The 18,170-nt window shown below is 43.9% G+C and overlaps 1 protein-coding gene across 6 annotated transcripts in view; it reads right to left on the bottom strand.

Annotated features, from left to right (window-relative positions):
• LOC115109197 (zinc finger RNA-binding protein-like) overlaps positions 1-18,170 on the bottom strand; it is a 33,856-nt gene that overhangs the window by 11,564 nt on the left and 4,122 nt on the right. For 3 of the 6 annotated variants that reach the window (XM_065009667.1, XM_029633861.2, XM_065009668.1), the window contains exons 2-10: positions 9,104-9,353; positions 8,030-8,144; positions 7,569-7,766; positions 7,114-7,406; positions 6,695-6,880; positions 5,777-5,996; positions 5,461-5,615; positions 5,233-5,352; positions 4,631-4,806 (exon numbers count right to left, since the gene is read on the bottom strand). In XM_065009667.1, the coding sequence (XP_064865739.1) occupies positions 4,631-4,806; positions 5,233-5,352; positions 5,461-5,615; positions 5,777-5,996; positions 6,695-6,880; positions 7,114-7,406; positions 7,569-7,766; positions 8,030-8,144; positions 9,104-9,353 (1,713 nt within the window). The remainder of the gene's footprint in view (positions 1-4,630; positions 4,807-5,232; positions 5,353-5,460; positions 5,616-5,776; positions 5,997-6,694; positions 6,881-7,113; positions 7,407-7,568; positions 7,767-8,029; positions 8,145-9,103; positions 9,354-18,170) is intronic. The other 3 variants (XM_065009669.1, XM_029633863.2, XM_065009670.1) reach the window with 1 other exon arrangement.

Below are 18,170 nucleotides of genomic sequence, written 5' to 3'. Positions count from 1 at the left end.
CTCATGCCGTCCCTGGGGGGGTGCGTCACCTGGGTGGGTTGATTCACTGTTGTGGTCGGCCTGTCTGGGTTGGCGCCCCCCTTGGGTTGTGCCGTGGCGGAGATCTTTGTGGGCTATACTCGGCCTTGTCTCAGGATGGTAAGTTGGTGGTTGAAGATATCCCTCTAGTGGTGTGGGGGCTGTGCTTTGGCAAAGTGGGTGGGGTTATATCCTTCCTGTTTGGCCCTGTCCGGGTGTCCTCGGATGGGGCCACAGTGTCTCCTGACCCCTCCTGTCTCAGCCTCCAGTATTTATGCTGCATTAGTTTATGTGTCGGGGGGCTAGGGTCAGTTTGTTATATCTGGAGTACTTCTCCTGTCCTATTCGGTGTCCTGTGTGAATCTAAGTGTGCGTTCTCTAATTCTCTCCTTCTCTCTTTCTTTCTCTCTCTCGGAGGACCTGAGCCCTAGGACCATGCCCCAGGACTACCTGACATGATGACTCCTTGCTGTCCCCAGTCCACCTGGCCATGCTGCTGCTCCAGTTTCAACTGGCCTGGGCCCTAGGACCATGTCCCAGGACTACCTGACATGATGACTCCTTGCTGTCCCCAGTCCACCTGGCCATGCTGCTGCTCCAGTTTCAACTGTTCTGCCTTACTATTATTCAACCATGCTGGTCATTTATGAACATTTGAACATCTTGGCCACGTTCTGTTATAATCTCCACCCGGCACAGCCAGAAGAGGACTGGCCACCCCACATATGCTCTCTCTAATTCTCTCTTTCTTTCTCTCTCTCGGAGGACCTGAGCCCTAGGACCGTGCCCCAGGACTACCTGACATGATGACTCCTTGCTGTCCCCAGTCCACCTGACTGTGCTGCTGCTCCAGTTTCAACTGTTCTGCCTTATTATTATTCGACCATGCTGGTCATTTATGAACATTTGAACATCTTGGTCATGTTCTGTTATAATCTCTACCCGGCACAGCCAGAAGAGGACTGGCCACCCCACATAGCCTGGTTCCTCTCTAGGTTTCTTCCTAGGTTTTGGCCTTTCTAGGGAGTTTTTCCTAGCCACCGTGCTTTTACACCTGCATTGTTTGCTGTTTGGGGTTTTAGGCTGGGTTTCTGTACAGCACTTTGAGATATCAGCTGATGTACGAAGGGCTATATAAATAAATTTGATTTGATTTGATTTTGATTTGACTCCTGTGGCGGGCCGGGCGCAGTGCGCGCTGACCAGGTCGCTAGGTGTACGGTGTTTCCTCCGACACATTAGTGCGGCTGGCTTCCGGGTTGGATGCGCGCTGTGTTAAGAAGCAGTGCGGCTTGTTTGGGTTGTGTTTCGGAGGACGCATGGCTCTCGACCTTCGTCTCTCCTGAGCCCGTACGGGAGTTGTAGTGATGAGACAAGACAGTAACTACTAACAATTGGATACCACAAAATTGGGGAAAAAAAGGGAGTAAATGTTGTTTTTTAAGAAAAGCGCCCTAAAACACTTCAGCGAGCAGGCCTTTCTAATCGACCTGGCCCGGGTATCCTGGAAGGATATTGACATTCCATCAGTACAGGATGCCTGGGTATTCTTTAAAAGTGCTTTCCTCACCATCTTAAATAAGCATGCCCCATTCAAAAAAATGTAGAACTAAGAAAAGATATAGCCCTTGGTTCACCCCAGACCTGACTGCCCTTGACCAGCACAAAAACATCCTGTAGCATTCTGCATTAGCATTGAATAGCCCCCGCGATATGCAACTTTTCAGGGAAGTTAGGAACCAATATACACAGGCAGTTAGGAAGGCAAAGGCTAGCTTTTTCAAACAGAAATTTGCATCCTGTAGCACAAATTTCAAAAAGTTCTGGGCCACTAAAATCCATGGAGAATAAGAGCACCTCCTCCCAGCTGCCCACTGCACTGAGGCTTGGAAACACTCACCACCGATAAATCTACAATAGAGAATTTCAATAAGCATTTTTATATGGCTGGCCATGCTTTCCACCTGGCTACCTCTACCCCAGTCAATAGTTCTGCACCACTCACAGCAACTTTCCCAAGCCTCCCCCATTTCTCCTTCACCCAAATCCAGATAGCTGATGTTCTGCAAAAATCTGGACCCTCTCTAAAATTACCCCTATTACTAGCCTGTTCAACCTCTCTTTCGTATTGTCGGAGATCCCCAAAGACTAGAAAGCTGCCACAGTCATCCCCCTCTTCAAAGGGGGAGACACTCTAGACCCAAACTGTTACAGACCTATATCTATCCTACCCTGCCTATCTAAAGTCTTCAAAAGCAAAGTTAACAAAACAGATCATCGACCATTTCGAATCCCACCGTACCTTCTCCGCTATGCAATCTGGTTTCCGAGCTGGTCATGGGTGCACCTCAGCCACGCTCAAGGTCCTAAATGATATCATAACTGCCATCGATAAAAGACAATACTGTGCAGTAGTCTTCATCGACCCTGCCAAGGCTTTCGACTCTGTCAATCACCACATTCTTATCGGCAGACTCAACAGCCTTGGCTTCTCAAATGACTGCCTCGTCTGGTTCACCAACTACTTCTCAGACAGAGTTCAGTGTGTCAAATCGGAGGTCCTGTTGTCCGGACCTCTGGCAGTCTATGGGGGTGCCACAGGGATCAATTCTCGGGCCGACTCTTCTCTGTATATATCACTGATGATGCTCTTGCTGCTGGTGATTCTCTGATACACCTCTACGCAGACGACACCATTCTGTATACTCCTGGCTCTTCTTTGGACACTATTAACAAACCTCCAGACGATCTTCAATGCCATACAACACTCCTTCCGTGGCCTCCAACTGCTCTTAATGCAAGTAAAACTAAATGCATGCTCTTCAACCGATTGCTGCTCTACCCGCCCGCCCGTCTAGCATCACTACTCTGGACGATTCTGACTTGTGGATAACATGTGGACAACTACAAATAAATAGCCCACCCAACTACCTCATCCCCATATTGTTATTTATTTTTTGCTCCTTTGCACCCCAGTATCTCTACTTGCAGATTAATCTTCAGCACATCTGTCACTTGTGTATAATTGCTAAATTGTAATTATTGTGCCACTATGGCCTATTTATCGCCTTACCTCCCTAATCTTACTACATTTGCACACACTGTACTTTTGTTTATCCCATGTGTAACTCTGTGTCGCACTGCTTTGCTTTATCTTGGCCAGGTCGCAGTGGTAGATGAGAACAAGTTCTCAACTGGCCTACCTGGTTAATAAAGTTGGAAAAAAAATGGAAAGAAATAAAGCACTAAATAAAGTTAAGTTAGTGTTAAAACCTCTTACGGATAAGCCCCCCCCCCCCCAATTTTAGCCTAAAATGACTTATACAAATCTAAACACTGCTGCTAAATTCTTGACAAGAACAAAAAAAAATGTGATCATATTACTCGTGCTAGCCTCTACACAGGCTTTCTGTTAAGGCTAGGGCTGAGTTCCAAGGTGTTACTTTTAACCTACAAAGCATTACATGGGCTTGCTCCTACCCATCTCTCCGATCTGGTCCTGCGTTAACACCTACACCTGCGCTACGGTCACAAGACGCAGGCCTCCTTATTGTCCCAAGAATTTCTAAGCAACAGCTGGAGGCAGGGTTTTCTCCTATAGAGCTCAATGTTTATGGAATGGTCTGCCTACCCATGTGAGAGACGCAGACTTTAAGTCTTCTCTTGAGTAGGTCCTAACCTGTACCCCAATACATTGACTCGGTACCAATACCCCATGTACAGTGGGGCAAAAAAGTATTTGGTCAGCCACCAATTGTGCAAGTTCTCCCACTTAAAAAGATGAGGCCTGTAATTTTCATCATAGGTACACTTCAACTATGCCAAACAAAATGAGAAGAAAAAAATCCAGAAAATCACATTGTAGAATTTTTTATGAATTTATTTATATATAGCCTAGTTATTGTTGTAATTTTCTGCACCTGCTGTCGACCTCTGAATTCTTTGCTATGAAAAGACGACTGACATTTACTGCGGAGGTACTGACCTGTTGCACTCTCTAAAACCACTGATTATTATTTGACCCTGCTGGTCATCTATGAACGTTTGAACATCTTGTAGAACAATCTGGCCTTAATGACCATGTACTCTTATAATCTTCACCTAGAACAACCACCCATCAGAGGCTGGTTCCTCTCTAGGTTCCTGCCTTTCTAAGGAGTTTTTCATAGCCACCGTGCTTCTACATATGCATTGCTTGCCGTTTGGGGTTTTAGGCTGAGTTTCTGTTTAGCACTTTGACATCTGCTGACGTAAAAAAGGGCTTTATAAATACATTTCATTTGAGTTCTCATCATGTTGCAGGCATTCTATTAATATATTAGGAGGAAAGGTACTGAAAAGGGGAACAGGTATAATATTCTATTACTGAAGAAGGCAGGGGATTCCCCTTTTGGTTGAACCACAGTGTGACAGCGTGGGCTGCAAAACTGCATGGGGAGTTTACCCAGCACCCACAAGTGGGGTTCCCCTGTCTGCCTTCCTCTGGCATCATCAGCAAGAAACATAAGAAGAATGACTAAGCACAGCTCAAACCTTAACCCCAAATGGATGAGGCTAGGATTTGGGGAGGGTAAGCTTGATCCTAGATCTGTGCCTAAGCAAGGGCTCTGACCTCATCTCTGTGTGCCAGCTGCCATCTGGCTCTGACCTCATCTCCAAGTGCCAGCGCTGCTCGTCATCCCGCTGTCTCTTCAGCACAGCCTTCTGCTTCCTCAGTTTGCCCTCTTGCAGCTTCCTGGCCCGATTACTGGGCTTGATCTCCACCGGCAGCTCTGGGTTCACCTTCTTCTACAGGAGGGGATGGAAGGGATAGTAAACAATGTCAAGAGCTGTCAAACATACATACATACATAAAATACATACATAACACACACCCAGTGAGTGAGTAGCAGGCTCTCCAACTGAGAGGTAGGCCTATAGCCATCATCCAAATAAATGATTATATGATGTGTCAAGGTATACATAATTCAACAGATGACCAAATTACAAGGGGGCTACAGGACATCAAGCATGTCTACATCCTGCCTAAATAAATTCTGCCATCTAGTGGCGCTAGTTTTGCAGTGACTTGACATAATGCTTGTACAACAGGGCTCAATGCCTAAGTTACAGTCAATTAATTTTGGCAGTACAATAAGTGCATTGTAGTACGTAGCTGCTAGCTCTAGAAACATCTTGCGAAAAGATAATACATCGTATGTAGTACTTTCTGACCTTGTACTGCAGCCGGTGCCTGCGTCCCTTCAGGTGCATGTCTTTAGCATTGGGGTCATTGAAACTGCATTCACAGAGTTTACAGTGGAAGCGAATTACCTTCCCATCATCATTACGCACCTGAGGATAAAAATGTAAACTTGCATTACAACATACAACATACCTTAGTATCTTTAACAACATGGTTAGTGAATCAATTAAATAAACAAGAAATAAATGAACTCCTACCTCCTCCACATAGTCATGTCCTACAGGCTGGACGTCGCCCTGCCTCCCCACTCCATCCCCGTCCTCATCGTCACTCGTGGTCTCACTCTTTGACGCTGTTGCTGACTGCTTGGCTTCATTCTCCTTGAATACTGGAGGGGTGGCCGGCTTGTTGGCTGTCAAGAGAAAGTCAAAAAAGTATGTAAAAAAGTATGGAGCATTTTAGCATTGTAGCTTGAGTCCAAAATTACTGCTTAAATTAAACATTATTGGTTTATTCTGTCAGGACAGATATCATAATTCCAACTAATAAACACTGATTCCTTGGAAGACTTACCAAGAAGGGTTATTTTGGGTGCGACTGGCTTCTTCACAGGTGCTGGGGCCTTGGTGGCGTTTACGACCACCAGTTTGGGTGGCGCTACCGGAGCAGTTGCCGTAACAATGATAGGGGTTGTCTTCCCAGCGGTCGACGTTGAGATAATTGGAGCATTGTTCACTAAAACAGGCTCAGTTGAAGGTATAGGTTTGCCTAGTTTGGTGTGGAGCTTCACCACCTACACAGGGTTAAGAGGGAGATAAATAAAACTAAGGCATGCACAATACCAGTATCGCAATATTTAAAACATGAAGGAGAGCAAACTCTTTGGTCCTTTAAAAACCTGCTGTATGTCAAATATTGTGCTATAGCTTGGAAAATAAATACATGTGGCTCTGGATGACAACATAATGTTTGTTTCCAACATTAGGGCTGTTTTCCTAAAGAAGTTAAATCTGCTTTGTGTTTCGTTTCCTTGCCACGATACTAACGAGTATCGTGATACTAGTATCGTCCCGGCCCTAAATAAAACATCATAATACATTGTGAGGTGGACTCCGTAGGACTCCCTGGAAAACATTGGCAACTGTTACGGAGTGGGCTATACAGGCTAAATAAAATAAAAAGTAACAATAAAATGGATGTCACATAAATGCCTGAGTAAAAAGTGTTATACTAAAGACATACCAACTATCACAGAGCTGATCTCGACAAATTAGCTAGCTAAACGGTGCATCAATTAGCTAGCTAAACGGTGCATCAATTAGCTAGCTAAACGGTGCATCAATTAGCTAGCTAAACGGTGCATCAATTAGCTAGCTAAACGGTGCATCAATTAGCTAGCTAAACGGTGCATCAATTAGCTAGCTAAACGGTGCATCAATTAGCTAGCTAGTTGCCTGATGTTACTCCTCCTGTCAGTGCAGCTGTGCTGACCTTCTGGTGCTTGGCCCCTCGGATATGGGCAGCGTACGCGTCTACGCCAGTGCAGGCAATGTCACATAGTTCACAGCGTAGCTGGGTCTGAATCCCCCGGGGCCCGTTGCTCCCCCCCGCGCTGCCAGACTTCAGAGCTGCATCCTTCTTCTTGTGCTTCTGGCCCTCGAGGTGCTCTCGGTACGTCTGCAGAGAAAACAATTCAACAACAGTTAATTAAACTTATCTACAACAGCAAACCTTCAACAAAAAAAAAACTGTACATCCTGTGTTGCTACAGTATGTCTCCTCTTAGGCACTTTGCATGTTTAACTGTTGTATGTTAAAATACTGTACATTCATTTGACTCTAAAGTGCTTATGTCCATTGCCAACAAATAACCTGTCCCTCATAACGCATCATCCACAAAGCGCCGCTACCTGCGGTCCAGCACAGCTGATCTTGCAGATGTCGCAGTAGTGCAGCTGGGGTTGCTTGGGCGGTGCTTTCGGCTTCTGAAGCTTGTTCTGGTGGAACATGGGCTTCTTGTAGGCGTTGACCGTGGGAGCAGCCACCATGTTGCTGCCCGCATTGCTCCAGGAGGAGCTGGTGAGCTGCTTGGGAGGCGGATGGGACTGCTGGGGGGGCGGCTGGGGCTGAGGTAGCTGGGCAGGCTGGTAGTATGAGGGGGTGGAAGTGTAGCCACTTGAATCATAAGTAGAGTAGCTGACGCCTGAGAGGTAAAAAAAAAAAATAATAAATAAAAAAAGGAGAGAGTTGAGACGGGGAAGAAGGGTGAGGGGGGGGTCACACTGTAAAAACATACACTGCGACAAATAAATATATTTCACAAAGGTTGATTCTTGGCTGTGTGGGGATATGTTCTTGTTCTTGCCAGAGTAGGTGCCAGCTGTGGAGCTGAAGGACGAGCAGGGGGTGTAAGACGAGATGGGGGGCTGCTGTACACTGGTGGACACTGGGTAGATGTTGTAGCTGGTGGACGCTGAGCTGGCAGGGGCCAGAGGCTTTAAAGTCTGTGGTGGTGGCGGCTGGCTGTATACTGTGCTGACTGGACTGTAGCCACTCTTCACGCCTACAGGGAAGGAAACCATCACAGAGTGTTGTTTAACAGGCTTGGTTCCAATTCAACGATATTCAATACACTGGCTTTTGTAGTACACCAGCAGCCAAGTTATTTTGCACAGTGTAGGTGTTTAAATTAATAGTGTATAACAAAGTAAAAACGATGTACTGTCAGACGAGAGAACATTTCAAATGAATAATTGGCTTTTGTATTAGAGTGTTATGACTATTTATGTGTGATTATGCGTGGGAAGAAGGTTGGCAATGACTCACCTGTCTGGTAGTAAGCTTCTGTTGGTGTCCGATGAGCTGGAGCTATACTAGTCTGGTAGTATTGCTTAGTCTCATAACTAGTGGCTGCAGGCAGGCGTCCGTAACTGTAGTTATCCTGAAAGGTTGTTTTACAGCATGAACATGGATGGCAGAAGTGTAAATAGTAAGCAAAATAGATTGTGACTTTAACAATCTAAAATTCTCCCCATGTACTTGCATTTATATACAATAGCTCAGTGGTCACCAACCTTTTCTGAGTCAAGCAAGCCGAGATCTACCGCACAGATTTTTAAAACACGACTTAACTATAACATTAACCTAATAAAAACGGTCCTGTAGGAATGAGGTTTGTGTAGTAGGCCTAATAAATTATCACATCATATTGGCTATATGCATGGTCTGCCAATATTGTTCTTCTTAGACCATATACTTCAAAAGGCGAGCTTTGATAACAAAATAGATCACTTGGTGTAGCACTTGTTACGCACAGCGGAGAATCAATTTTAATAATTTGCTTCTTTATTTTACTGGACTGATGGTACCTGCATCTGATGGCCATGGTGCTTTCAAGACAACTGGGAACTCGGGAATAAAAAGGAGGTCAATGATCTTTAGATTGGAAAGTCAGAGCTCTAGAAAGAGGCCCAAGTTCCGACTTGGAATTCTGAGTTGGATGACCGTTCAAAGCGATTTTTCCCCAGTCGGTGAGACTGACCAGAGTGAGGGCACACCGTCTCCACCTGATGGCGAAACTCGAGTCGCACCGCATCTGCCTCATGCATAAATTCATGTTGTTCCTATGACCAGAGAAAGTGAAATATTCCTCGATATTAAAATATAGACAACGAGCTGCTGCTGCTAATAATAATAATAATAATAATCAAAACGCAGGGCTAGCTACACGTGTGCACCTACTGCTAATAGCGCAACACACAAAAAATGAGGATTTTAGGTGATCTACTAGGAATTCCTTGACGCTCGACCAGTCGATCGTGATCGACTACTGCAATAGCCAATAGATAAAACACGACAACAGCATGCAATGGGATGATAAGGAATGGAATTGTGACTTACCGTTTCAGTGTATATCGGTAGCTGGTATGTCTGTGGGGTGGTGGTGGGTTGGGGCGTGGGGTCCGGCTGCCGGTAGCCATAGTCTGGGGGGGTAGCGTGGGTCTGGTAGGCCACCGGGTAGGCAGAGGCAACGGGCCTGGCTGGTTGTGCAGGGGCATAGGAGGCAGTCACTGCATGGGCCACGGCAGGGGCCGGCTGGACATTGTAGCTGGCTGTGGTGGGATGGGCATAGGCTGGTGGAGGCTGAACGCTGTGGGGACAGAGACAAGATGGAGGGAAGAATGAGGCACATGAAAGAAGGTAAGGAACTTGTCTGTCAGCCCTACATTAAAGACCAAAATTGGTTAAAGAAAATGGTGAAAAATAAAGTATACCAGTTGAATTTAAGAACCAAAAAACGTACAGCTGCACCATACAGGTTGCAAAAAGAGATTTGATGTGCGGATTCCATGGCACAAGGTTTATGACAAGAACTGACAAAAACTCTGCCTAGCTCTGCAGATTTAGCTGTTTAGAGAATCATTAGATCACTTGTTTTGATACTGCCCATATGTAGCTTTGTTTTGGTCGCAGGTACAGGAACAGCTGAAGATTGCAACATTTACCCGGATCTCTGCAAATAGCACTCCTGGGTGACTTGAAAAGCCATAGGTCAATTGATCAATAATACTCTCAGTAAAAATGTTAATCTTTCATTTACAATCTGTAGAAACTATGAGAATAGAAAGTGAAACATTACAGCACAGTTGAAAAAATATATGGCAATTAGAAATAAAAACTGGAAGGTTTTCAGAGATAGATGGGAGGGGTTGAGGGTAGCTGAAGGGTGGGACTAAAAACAAATTAAAAAAGACAACTAATGTAAAATATTCAGTGTCCGTAAAATATGTATATAGTATGTATAAGCTGGAAGTAGAAGCACAAGTGTTGTTGTCCATTAGTTTACTCCACACACACTGCCTTCGGAAAGTTCAGACCCTTTGTCTTTTTCCAGTCAGGTTACAGCCTTATTCTAAAATGTATTAAATCGACCCCCCCCCACACTCAATCTAAACACAATGCCCCATAACGAACAAAGCAAAAACAGGTTTTTATAAATGTTTTCTAATTTATTAAAAGAAACGAAAATATCACATTGACATAAGTATTCAGACCCTTTACTCTGTACTTTGTTGAAGCACCTTTGGCAGTGATTACAGCCCCGAGTCTTCCTGGGTATGATGCTACAAGCTTGGCAAACCTGTATTTGGGGATTTTCTTCAATTTTTCTCTGCATTTCCTCTCAAGCATGGTCAGGTTGTATGGGGTGTGTTGCTGCACAGCTATTTTCAGGTCTCCCTAGAGATGTATGATTTGGTTCAAGTCCGGGTTCTTGCTGGGCCCCTCAAGAACATTCAGAGACTTGTCCCGAAGCCACTCCTGCGTTTTCTTGGCTGTGTGATAAGGGTCATTGTCCTGTTGGAAGGTGAAGCTTCACCCCAGTCGGAGGTCCTGAGCACTAGGAGCAGATTTCATCAAGGATCTCTGTACTTTGCTCCATTCATCTTTGCCTCTATCCTGACTAATCTCCCAATCGCTGAAAAACATCCCAACAGCATGATGCTGCAACCACCATGATTCACCTTAGGGATGGTGCCAGGTTTCCTCCAGATGTGATGCTTGGCATTCAGGCCAAAGAGTTCAATCTTGGTTTCATCATTTACATTTACATTTAAGTCATTTAGCAGACGCTCTTATCCAGAGCGACTTACAGACCAGAGAATCTTGTTTCTCATGGTCAGAGTCCTTTGGGTGCCTTTTGGCAAACTTCAAGCGGAGCTGTCATTTGCTGTTTATTGAAGAGTGGCTTCCGTCTGGCCACAATACCATAAAGGCCTGATTGGCAGAGTGCTGCAGAGATGGTTGTCCTTCTGGAAGGTTCTCCCATCTCCACAGAGGAACTCTAGAGCTCTGTCAGAACCCATGGAGGTCTGGATTTGGAGTCACACTCAAAATTAAAGTGGAAAACCACACTACAGGCTGATCCAACTTTGATGTAATGTCCTTAAAACAAGTCAAAATTAGGCTCAGTAGTGTGTGTGGCCTCCACGTGCCTGTAAGACCTCCCTACAACGCCTGGGCATGCTCCTGATGAGGTGGCGGATGATCTCCTGAGGGATCTCCACCCAGACCTGGACTAAAGCATCCGCCAACTCCTGGACAGTCTGTGGTGCAACGTGGCGTTGGTGGATGGAGCGAGACATGATGTCCCAGATGTGCTCAATTGGATTCAGGTCTGGGGAACGGGCGGGCCAGTCCATAGCATCAATGCCTTCCTCTTGCAGGAACTGCTGACACACTCCAGCCACATGAGGTCTAGTATTGTCTTGCATTAGGAGGAACCCAATGCAAGGGGTCTAAGGATCTCATCTCGGTACCTAATGGCAGTCAGGCTACCTCTGGCGAGCACATGGAGGGCTGTGCGGCCCCCCAAAGAAATGCCACCCCACACCATGACTGACCCACCGCCAAACCGGTCATGCTGGAGGATGTTGCAGGCAGCTGAACGTTCTCCACGGTGTCTCCAGACTGTCACATGTGCTCAGTGTGAACCTGCTTTCATCTGTGAAGAGCACAGGGCGCCAGTGGCGAATTTTCCAATCTTGGAGTTCTCTGGCAAATGCCAAACGTCCTGCACGGTGTTGGGCTGTAAGCACAACCCCCACCTGTTGACGTCGGGCCCTCATAGCACCCTCATGGAGTCTGTTTCTGACCGTTTGAGCAGACACATGCACATTTGTGGCCTGCTGGAGGTCATTTTGCAGGGCTCTGGCAGTGCCTCTCCTACTCCTCCTTGCACAAAGGCGGAGGTAGCGGTCCTGCTGCTGGGTTGTTGCCCTCCTACGGCCTCCTCCACGTCTCCTGATGTACTGGCCTGTCTCCTGGTAGCGCCTCCATGCTCTGGACACTACGCTGACAGACACAGCAAACCTTCTTGCCACAGCTCTCATCCTGGATGAGCTGCACTACCTGAGCCACTTGTGTGGGTTGTAGACTCCGTCTCATGCTACCACTAGAGTGAAAGCACCGCCAGCATTCAAAAGTGACCAAAACATCAGCCAAAAAGCATAGGAACTGAGAAGTGGTCTGTGGTCACCACCTGCAGAACCACTCCTTTATTGGGGGTGTCTTGCTAATTGCCTAGAATTTCCACCTGTTGTCTATTCCATTTGCACAACAGCATGTGAAATGTATTGTCAATCAGTGTTGCTTCCTAAGTGGACAGTTTGATTTCACAGAAGTGTGATTGACTTGGAGTTACATTGTGTTGTTTAAGTGTTCCCTTTTATTTTTTTGAGCAGTGTATATATTTTATACTTAAGATTAGGGCTGGGCGATATGGCCAAAATCTCATATCCCTATATAGGTCATTTCATATCCCGATAATTATACCTATCACGATATGGCACATTTTCTGTAAATTCAATGAATAAATAGTTTATATAAAATGACCACATGTAAAGGCCCATTTCTTAATACATTTTGAATTATACTCAACAAATAAAAGGTACTTACTCATATTTGATTATTTCTCCCTTTATTTAGGACCTTTGAGCAAATTTTCAATTAAGCATTTAACAAAATATATTAATGTATAAAATCAAAAAAAAAAAAAAAAGGTAAATAGAAAACACTTCAACTGTAGTTGCAAACAAAATAAATATAGGCCTAAAAAATATATTTATTTTTGGGGGCTTGCCTGTTTTGAATGTTATTTTGGCATTAATACATGTCACATATCAATTTGCATTTGGTATCTTGGATCTAGTGTTAGCACCAACTCATGAAACCCCCGTTTCTCAACCGTGTAAATTGGGGCCATGTCTTTTCAGATGTACAGTGCCTTGCGAAAGTATTCAGCCCCCTTGAACTTTGCGACCTTTTGCCACATTTCAGGCTTCAAACATAAAGATATAAAACTGTATTTTTTTGTGAAGAATCAACAACAAGTGGGACACAATCATGAAGTGGAACGACATTTATTGGATATTTCAAACTTTTTTAACAAATCAAAAACTGAAAAATTGGGCGTGCAAAATTATTCAGCCCCCTTAAGTTAATACTTTGTAGCGCCACCTTTTGCTGCGATTACAGCTGTAAGTCACTTGGGGTATGTCTCTATCAGTTTTGCACATCGAGAGACTGAAATTTTTTCCCATTCCTCCTTGCAAAACAGCTCGAGCTCAGTGAGGTTGGATGGAGAGCATTTGTGAACAGCAGTTTTAAGTTCTTTCCACAGATTCTCGATTGGATTCAGGTCTGGACTTTGACTTGGCCATTCTAACACCTGGATATGTTTATTTTTGAACCATTCCATTGTAGATTTTGTTTGTTTTGATTTTGTCTTGTTGGATCATTGTCTTTTGCAGACTCCATCAGGTTTTCTTCCAGAATGTTGGAACTTTTTGAAGAAAAGCAGGCCCAAACCATGATGCTGCCACCACCATGTTTGACAGTGGGGATGGTGTGTTCAGGGTGATGAGCTGTGTTGCTTTTTTATTTTGCATTGTTGCTTCAATTTTGGTTTCATCTGACCAGAGCACCTTCTTCCACATGTTTTGTGTGTCTCCCAGGTGGCTTGTGGCAAACTTTAAACGACACTTTTTATAGATATCTTTAAAAATGGCTTTCTTCTTGCCACTCTTCCATAAAGGCCAGATTTGTGCAATATACGACTGATTGTTGTCCTATGGACAGAGTCTCCCACCTCAGCTGTAGATCTCTGCAGTTCATCCAGAGTGATCATGGGCCTCTTGGCTGCATCTCTGATCAGTCTTCTCCTTGTATGAGCTGAAAGTTTAGAGGGACGGCCAGGTCTTGGTAGATTTGCAGTGGTCTGATACTCCTTCCATTTCAATATTATCGCTTGCACAGTGCTCCTTGGGATGTTTAAAGCTTGGGAAATCTTTTTGTATCTAAATCCGGCTTTAATCTTCTTCACAACAGTATCTCGGACCTGCCTGGTGTGTTCCTTGTTCTTCATGATGCTCTCTGCGCTTTTAACGGACCTCTGAGACTATCACAGAGAAGGTGCATTTATACGGAGACTTGATTACACACAGGTGGATTGTATTTATCATCATTAGTCATTTAGGTCAACATTGGATCATTCAGAGATCCTCACTGAACTTCTGGAGAGAGTTTGCTGCACTGAAAGTAAAGGGGCTGAATAATTTTGCACACCCAATTTTTCAGTTTTTGATTTGTTAAAAAAGTTTGAAATATCCAATAAATGTCGTTCCACTTCATGATTGTGTCCCACTTGTTGTTGATTCTTCACAAAAAAATACAGTTTTATATCTTTATGTTTGAAGCCTGAAATGTGGCAAAAGGTCGCTAAGTTCAAGGGGGCCGAATACTTTCGCAAGGCACTGTAAGTTGTAATGGCAGCTGTTATCTCCTTCCATCTTCGTGATTCTTTGCCATATGGTGTGCCGCGGCCAAAAGCCTGAGTCGTGGGTTTGTTTTGAGCACTCTACTGTACTTTTTTGCATCTCATCTGTAGACTCTCCATACTGTTTCACATGATTCTTGCGTAGGTGGTAAAATAGGTTAGTGATGTTTGAACTGATTGTCGGGACCGTTCTGCGGCATATTTTGCAGAGGGTGGTTTTCTGGTCCGTGTCAGACTTTTCATACCTAAACCACGTCCATGCGACCGCAGTAGCCCCTCTTTTAGGTACGAGCTCCGTGCTCTGTGTCACGTTCACACTCCTCCATGTTTGTTTGTGTTGCAAATTCCCTTTTACATGGCACGTGTGGAAGAACGTAAAACGTTGCCCAAAATATTGCCGTGAAGAATGTGATTTGCGACACAACGAAATAAACAATAGAGCATATGAAACTATAGAGGTTTTTCTATCGTCACATGATGTAGTCATATCGCCCAGCCGTATTTGAGATTCTTCAAAGTAGCCACCTTTGCCTTGATGACAGTTTTGCACACTCTTGGCATTCTCTCAACCAGCTTCATGAGGTAGTCACCTGGAATGCATTTTAATTAACAGGTGTGCCTTGTTAAAAGTTTATTTGTGGAATTTCTTTCCTTCTTAATGTGTTTGAGCCAATCAGTTGTGTAACTAAAAACCCTTGAATGAGTAGGTGTGCTTACTTTTGACTGGTAACAATTACATTGATAGAACCCACAATGTATCTGCAATATTAAAGCTGATCTACTCCTCTAAATATATATGGCTCAACAATGGTCAGCACTGTCTAAAAACAGGGCAGTGTGTGCTGTAGGCAAATGCATGATGATGTTTAATAGATGGCCAGAGATAGGCCATCTATTAAACATCATCATGCATTTGCCTACAGCACACACTGCCCTGTTTTTAGACAGTGCTGGCCATTGATGAGCCACCTATCTACTGAAACATCAGTCTGTTTCAAAAAATGACTCAAGGAGGAGTACTGAAATAAGAAATCAACACCCACAATAAAAGCAATACTGCAGACTACAGCACTCTACATTTAACATTTAAAGGATGGAAAATCTATTTTCTGCAGAACATGCAATGCCAAAAGGATGACCTTGCAAACATAAAGCAACAGCCCTATCATTATAATGTATTTTGATGCTAACAGACCGCCTTTCTAAAATCATATTTGTCAGCATTTTGTCTGGAATAACCACAATTTGTTTCATGAGGGACAAGGAAAGATCAAAGTAATGGATTATGGGGGGAATAAATACAAATGAAATCTGTGAAAAAGTTTAGGCTGTTCCTCACTCGTACTGTACTGGTATACAACGGCACAAGGCAGCAGACATTGCAAAAATGGAACTGACCAAAGAAAGCAATGTTCCTATAAAAGGAGAGTGCAGTGACATCAGTCAAGTGTGCCCGATTTATTCTAAAAAAGAATCCAACTGAGAATCTACTAAGAGTGACAGCTGTAGAATGAGCTGGCAACTAGCAGCTCTAGGCTGCCATGTAAACATCAGGGAATAGTGTAAAAAAAAAAAAAAAATCTATGGTGCTAGTTAAAAACAAGTAAACAGTAAACATGTTGTCCCCCACAAATGATGCAGCCCCCCCCAATTGAGAAATTGCATGTGACTAACATTTCAGGTAATTACTATAGCTCCCATCTTGGGTCAATCAGTGTCATTTTTGTAAATGCCGGACCTCTATGGCAAGACGCATCATTCACCCAAGTTTGGACAAAATCAGCCAGCACAGTGTGATGAACTACTATTGTATGGAAGAAAAAAATAACTAAAGTCCCTTCACCGATTTCATCATGTGGGACAACAAAGTATTCTAACTAGTGATGCACCAATGAGACCTTTTTGGCCGGTACCGACGTCCAACATTTTCCTTGCCAAAAAATACGATACCGATACTTAAAATTTGTGCGACCTTTTAACTATTTAATTGTACAAGAATGCTTAACACACACACGGATGCAGCGGTCTAAGGCACCGCATTTCAGTGCAAGAGGCGTCACTACAGTCCCTGGTTCGATTCCAGGCTGTATCACATCTGGCCGTGATTGGGAGTCCCATTAGGGCGGCGCACAATTGGCCCAACGTTGTCTGGTTTTGGCCGGTGTAGGCAGTCATTGCAAATAAGAATTAGTTCTTAACTGACTTTCCTAGTTAAATTAAGGTTACCCACACAGACACACACCAACCACACTGACCAAAAAGTTATTTTATTGGCATTTACACATGTTCCCATTACCAGTAAAACATAATCAAAACCTATTTCCTTCACTTACTTGCTGTGCTGCTTCATTGTTCAGTCGTTTCATTCTCAACCAGGATTTCTATGGAACGCCGTTTGGGTCTTTGCGTGTCAAAAAAATATACTGTTTAACACTATTTGACTTCCACAGTGTTTAACACTATTTGTCTTCCACAAAAAGATAGCAAAACGACATCTGTTTCAGTAGCTATAGTTAGCTAGCTAACTATATAGCTAGGTGTCATCTAAAATAACCCTAATTTAGAAGACAATTCTTATTTGATTAATGGTGGTCGGACCCATATATGTGAAACTAGCCACAATACTGGCCTTCAAAATAAAAGTATTGCATAATTCTACTACTATTCTACTCATTTGCATCACTGTCAATGACATACTTTAATTTTGAAGGAAAACTGCAAATTCCACTATTGTGCCTATCTTCACAACACATAACCCCGTCCGATTGAGCCTCACTAGCCAGATGAAGCTAGCTGGCTGCTTATAACATTAGCTTTGGGCAACAGGGTTAAGTAGCTGGCTAGCTATTTATTTTCATGAACTGAAGTTCAATTTCAATAGGCGAACAACAATACTTACAAGGATTCCTAAATCATTGCTAAGAATAATGAAAATTAATGCAGTTTCTACTGGTCATTGTTTTCAGGCTGGTTGTATTGGTGCTAACTAGGTAACGTAGGCTAACCCCATTCTGTACAAATGTGCGCATTGAAACGAGGCTGCAAAGAAAACTAAATGGGACTGTAGCGACTGTGTTGACATCAAAATGTGGGGTGTGGACTACGTTTCTATGCAAGCGTTGATTGACATGGTAATGGCTCTATAGTATTGGAGAAAAGTTGGGGGGAAAACTGACCCCCCCCCGACGTTGTACGTTACATCGTGACGTGTCATGACGTAACGTACAGCACACATAAAGCAACTAATTCTGTCTTACAGCCTCTCTCCACCAGATGTAGCACTTCTCTCACCGTTTAAGAACAAGAAAGGGACAGGGACAGGGTAAGGGGGATACCTAGTCATTTTTTGCGTCATCACTGCAAGCTATCATGACTCTCAAAAGCTGCTGTTTACTTCTGAAGATCAGGTTTTTAGGGTGGTGCTAAAGTGATTCAAATTTGACACAAACCTTCAAATAGGTATGTAATGGCACATTATATAAACTCTTTATAGCGTTTTATTTACATTTTAGAGGCAATAAGGTGATAAGTTGGACAGATCAAGTGAAAAAAGCCATTTCCCCAAACGACATCCCTCCTTCTCACCATCATGCCATAGGTTTAGCTTCCCCACCCGCCATTTAAAAAAAAAAA

This window comes from Oncorhynchus nerka, linkage group LG25 (assembly GCF_034236695.1).
Source record: "Oncorhynchus nerka isolate Pitt River linkage group LG25, Oner_Uvic_2.0, whole genome shotgun sequence".
Classification (NCBI taxonomy): Eukaryota; Metazoa; Chordata; class Actinopteri; order Salmoniformes; family Salmonidae; genus Oncorhynchus; species Oncorhynchus nerka.
Note: the sequence above shows the minus strand (reverse complement) of the source record. Positions and strands in the feature narration are given on the sequence as shown.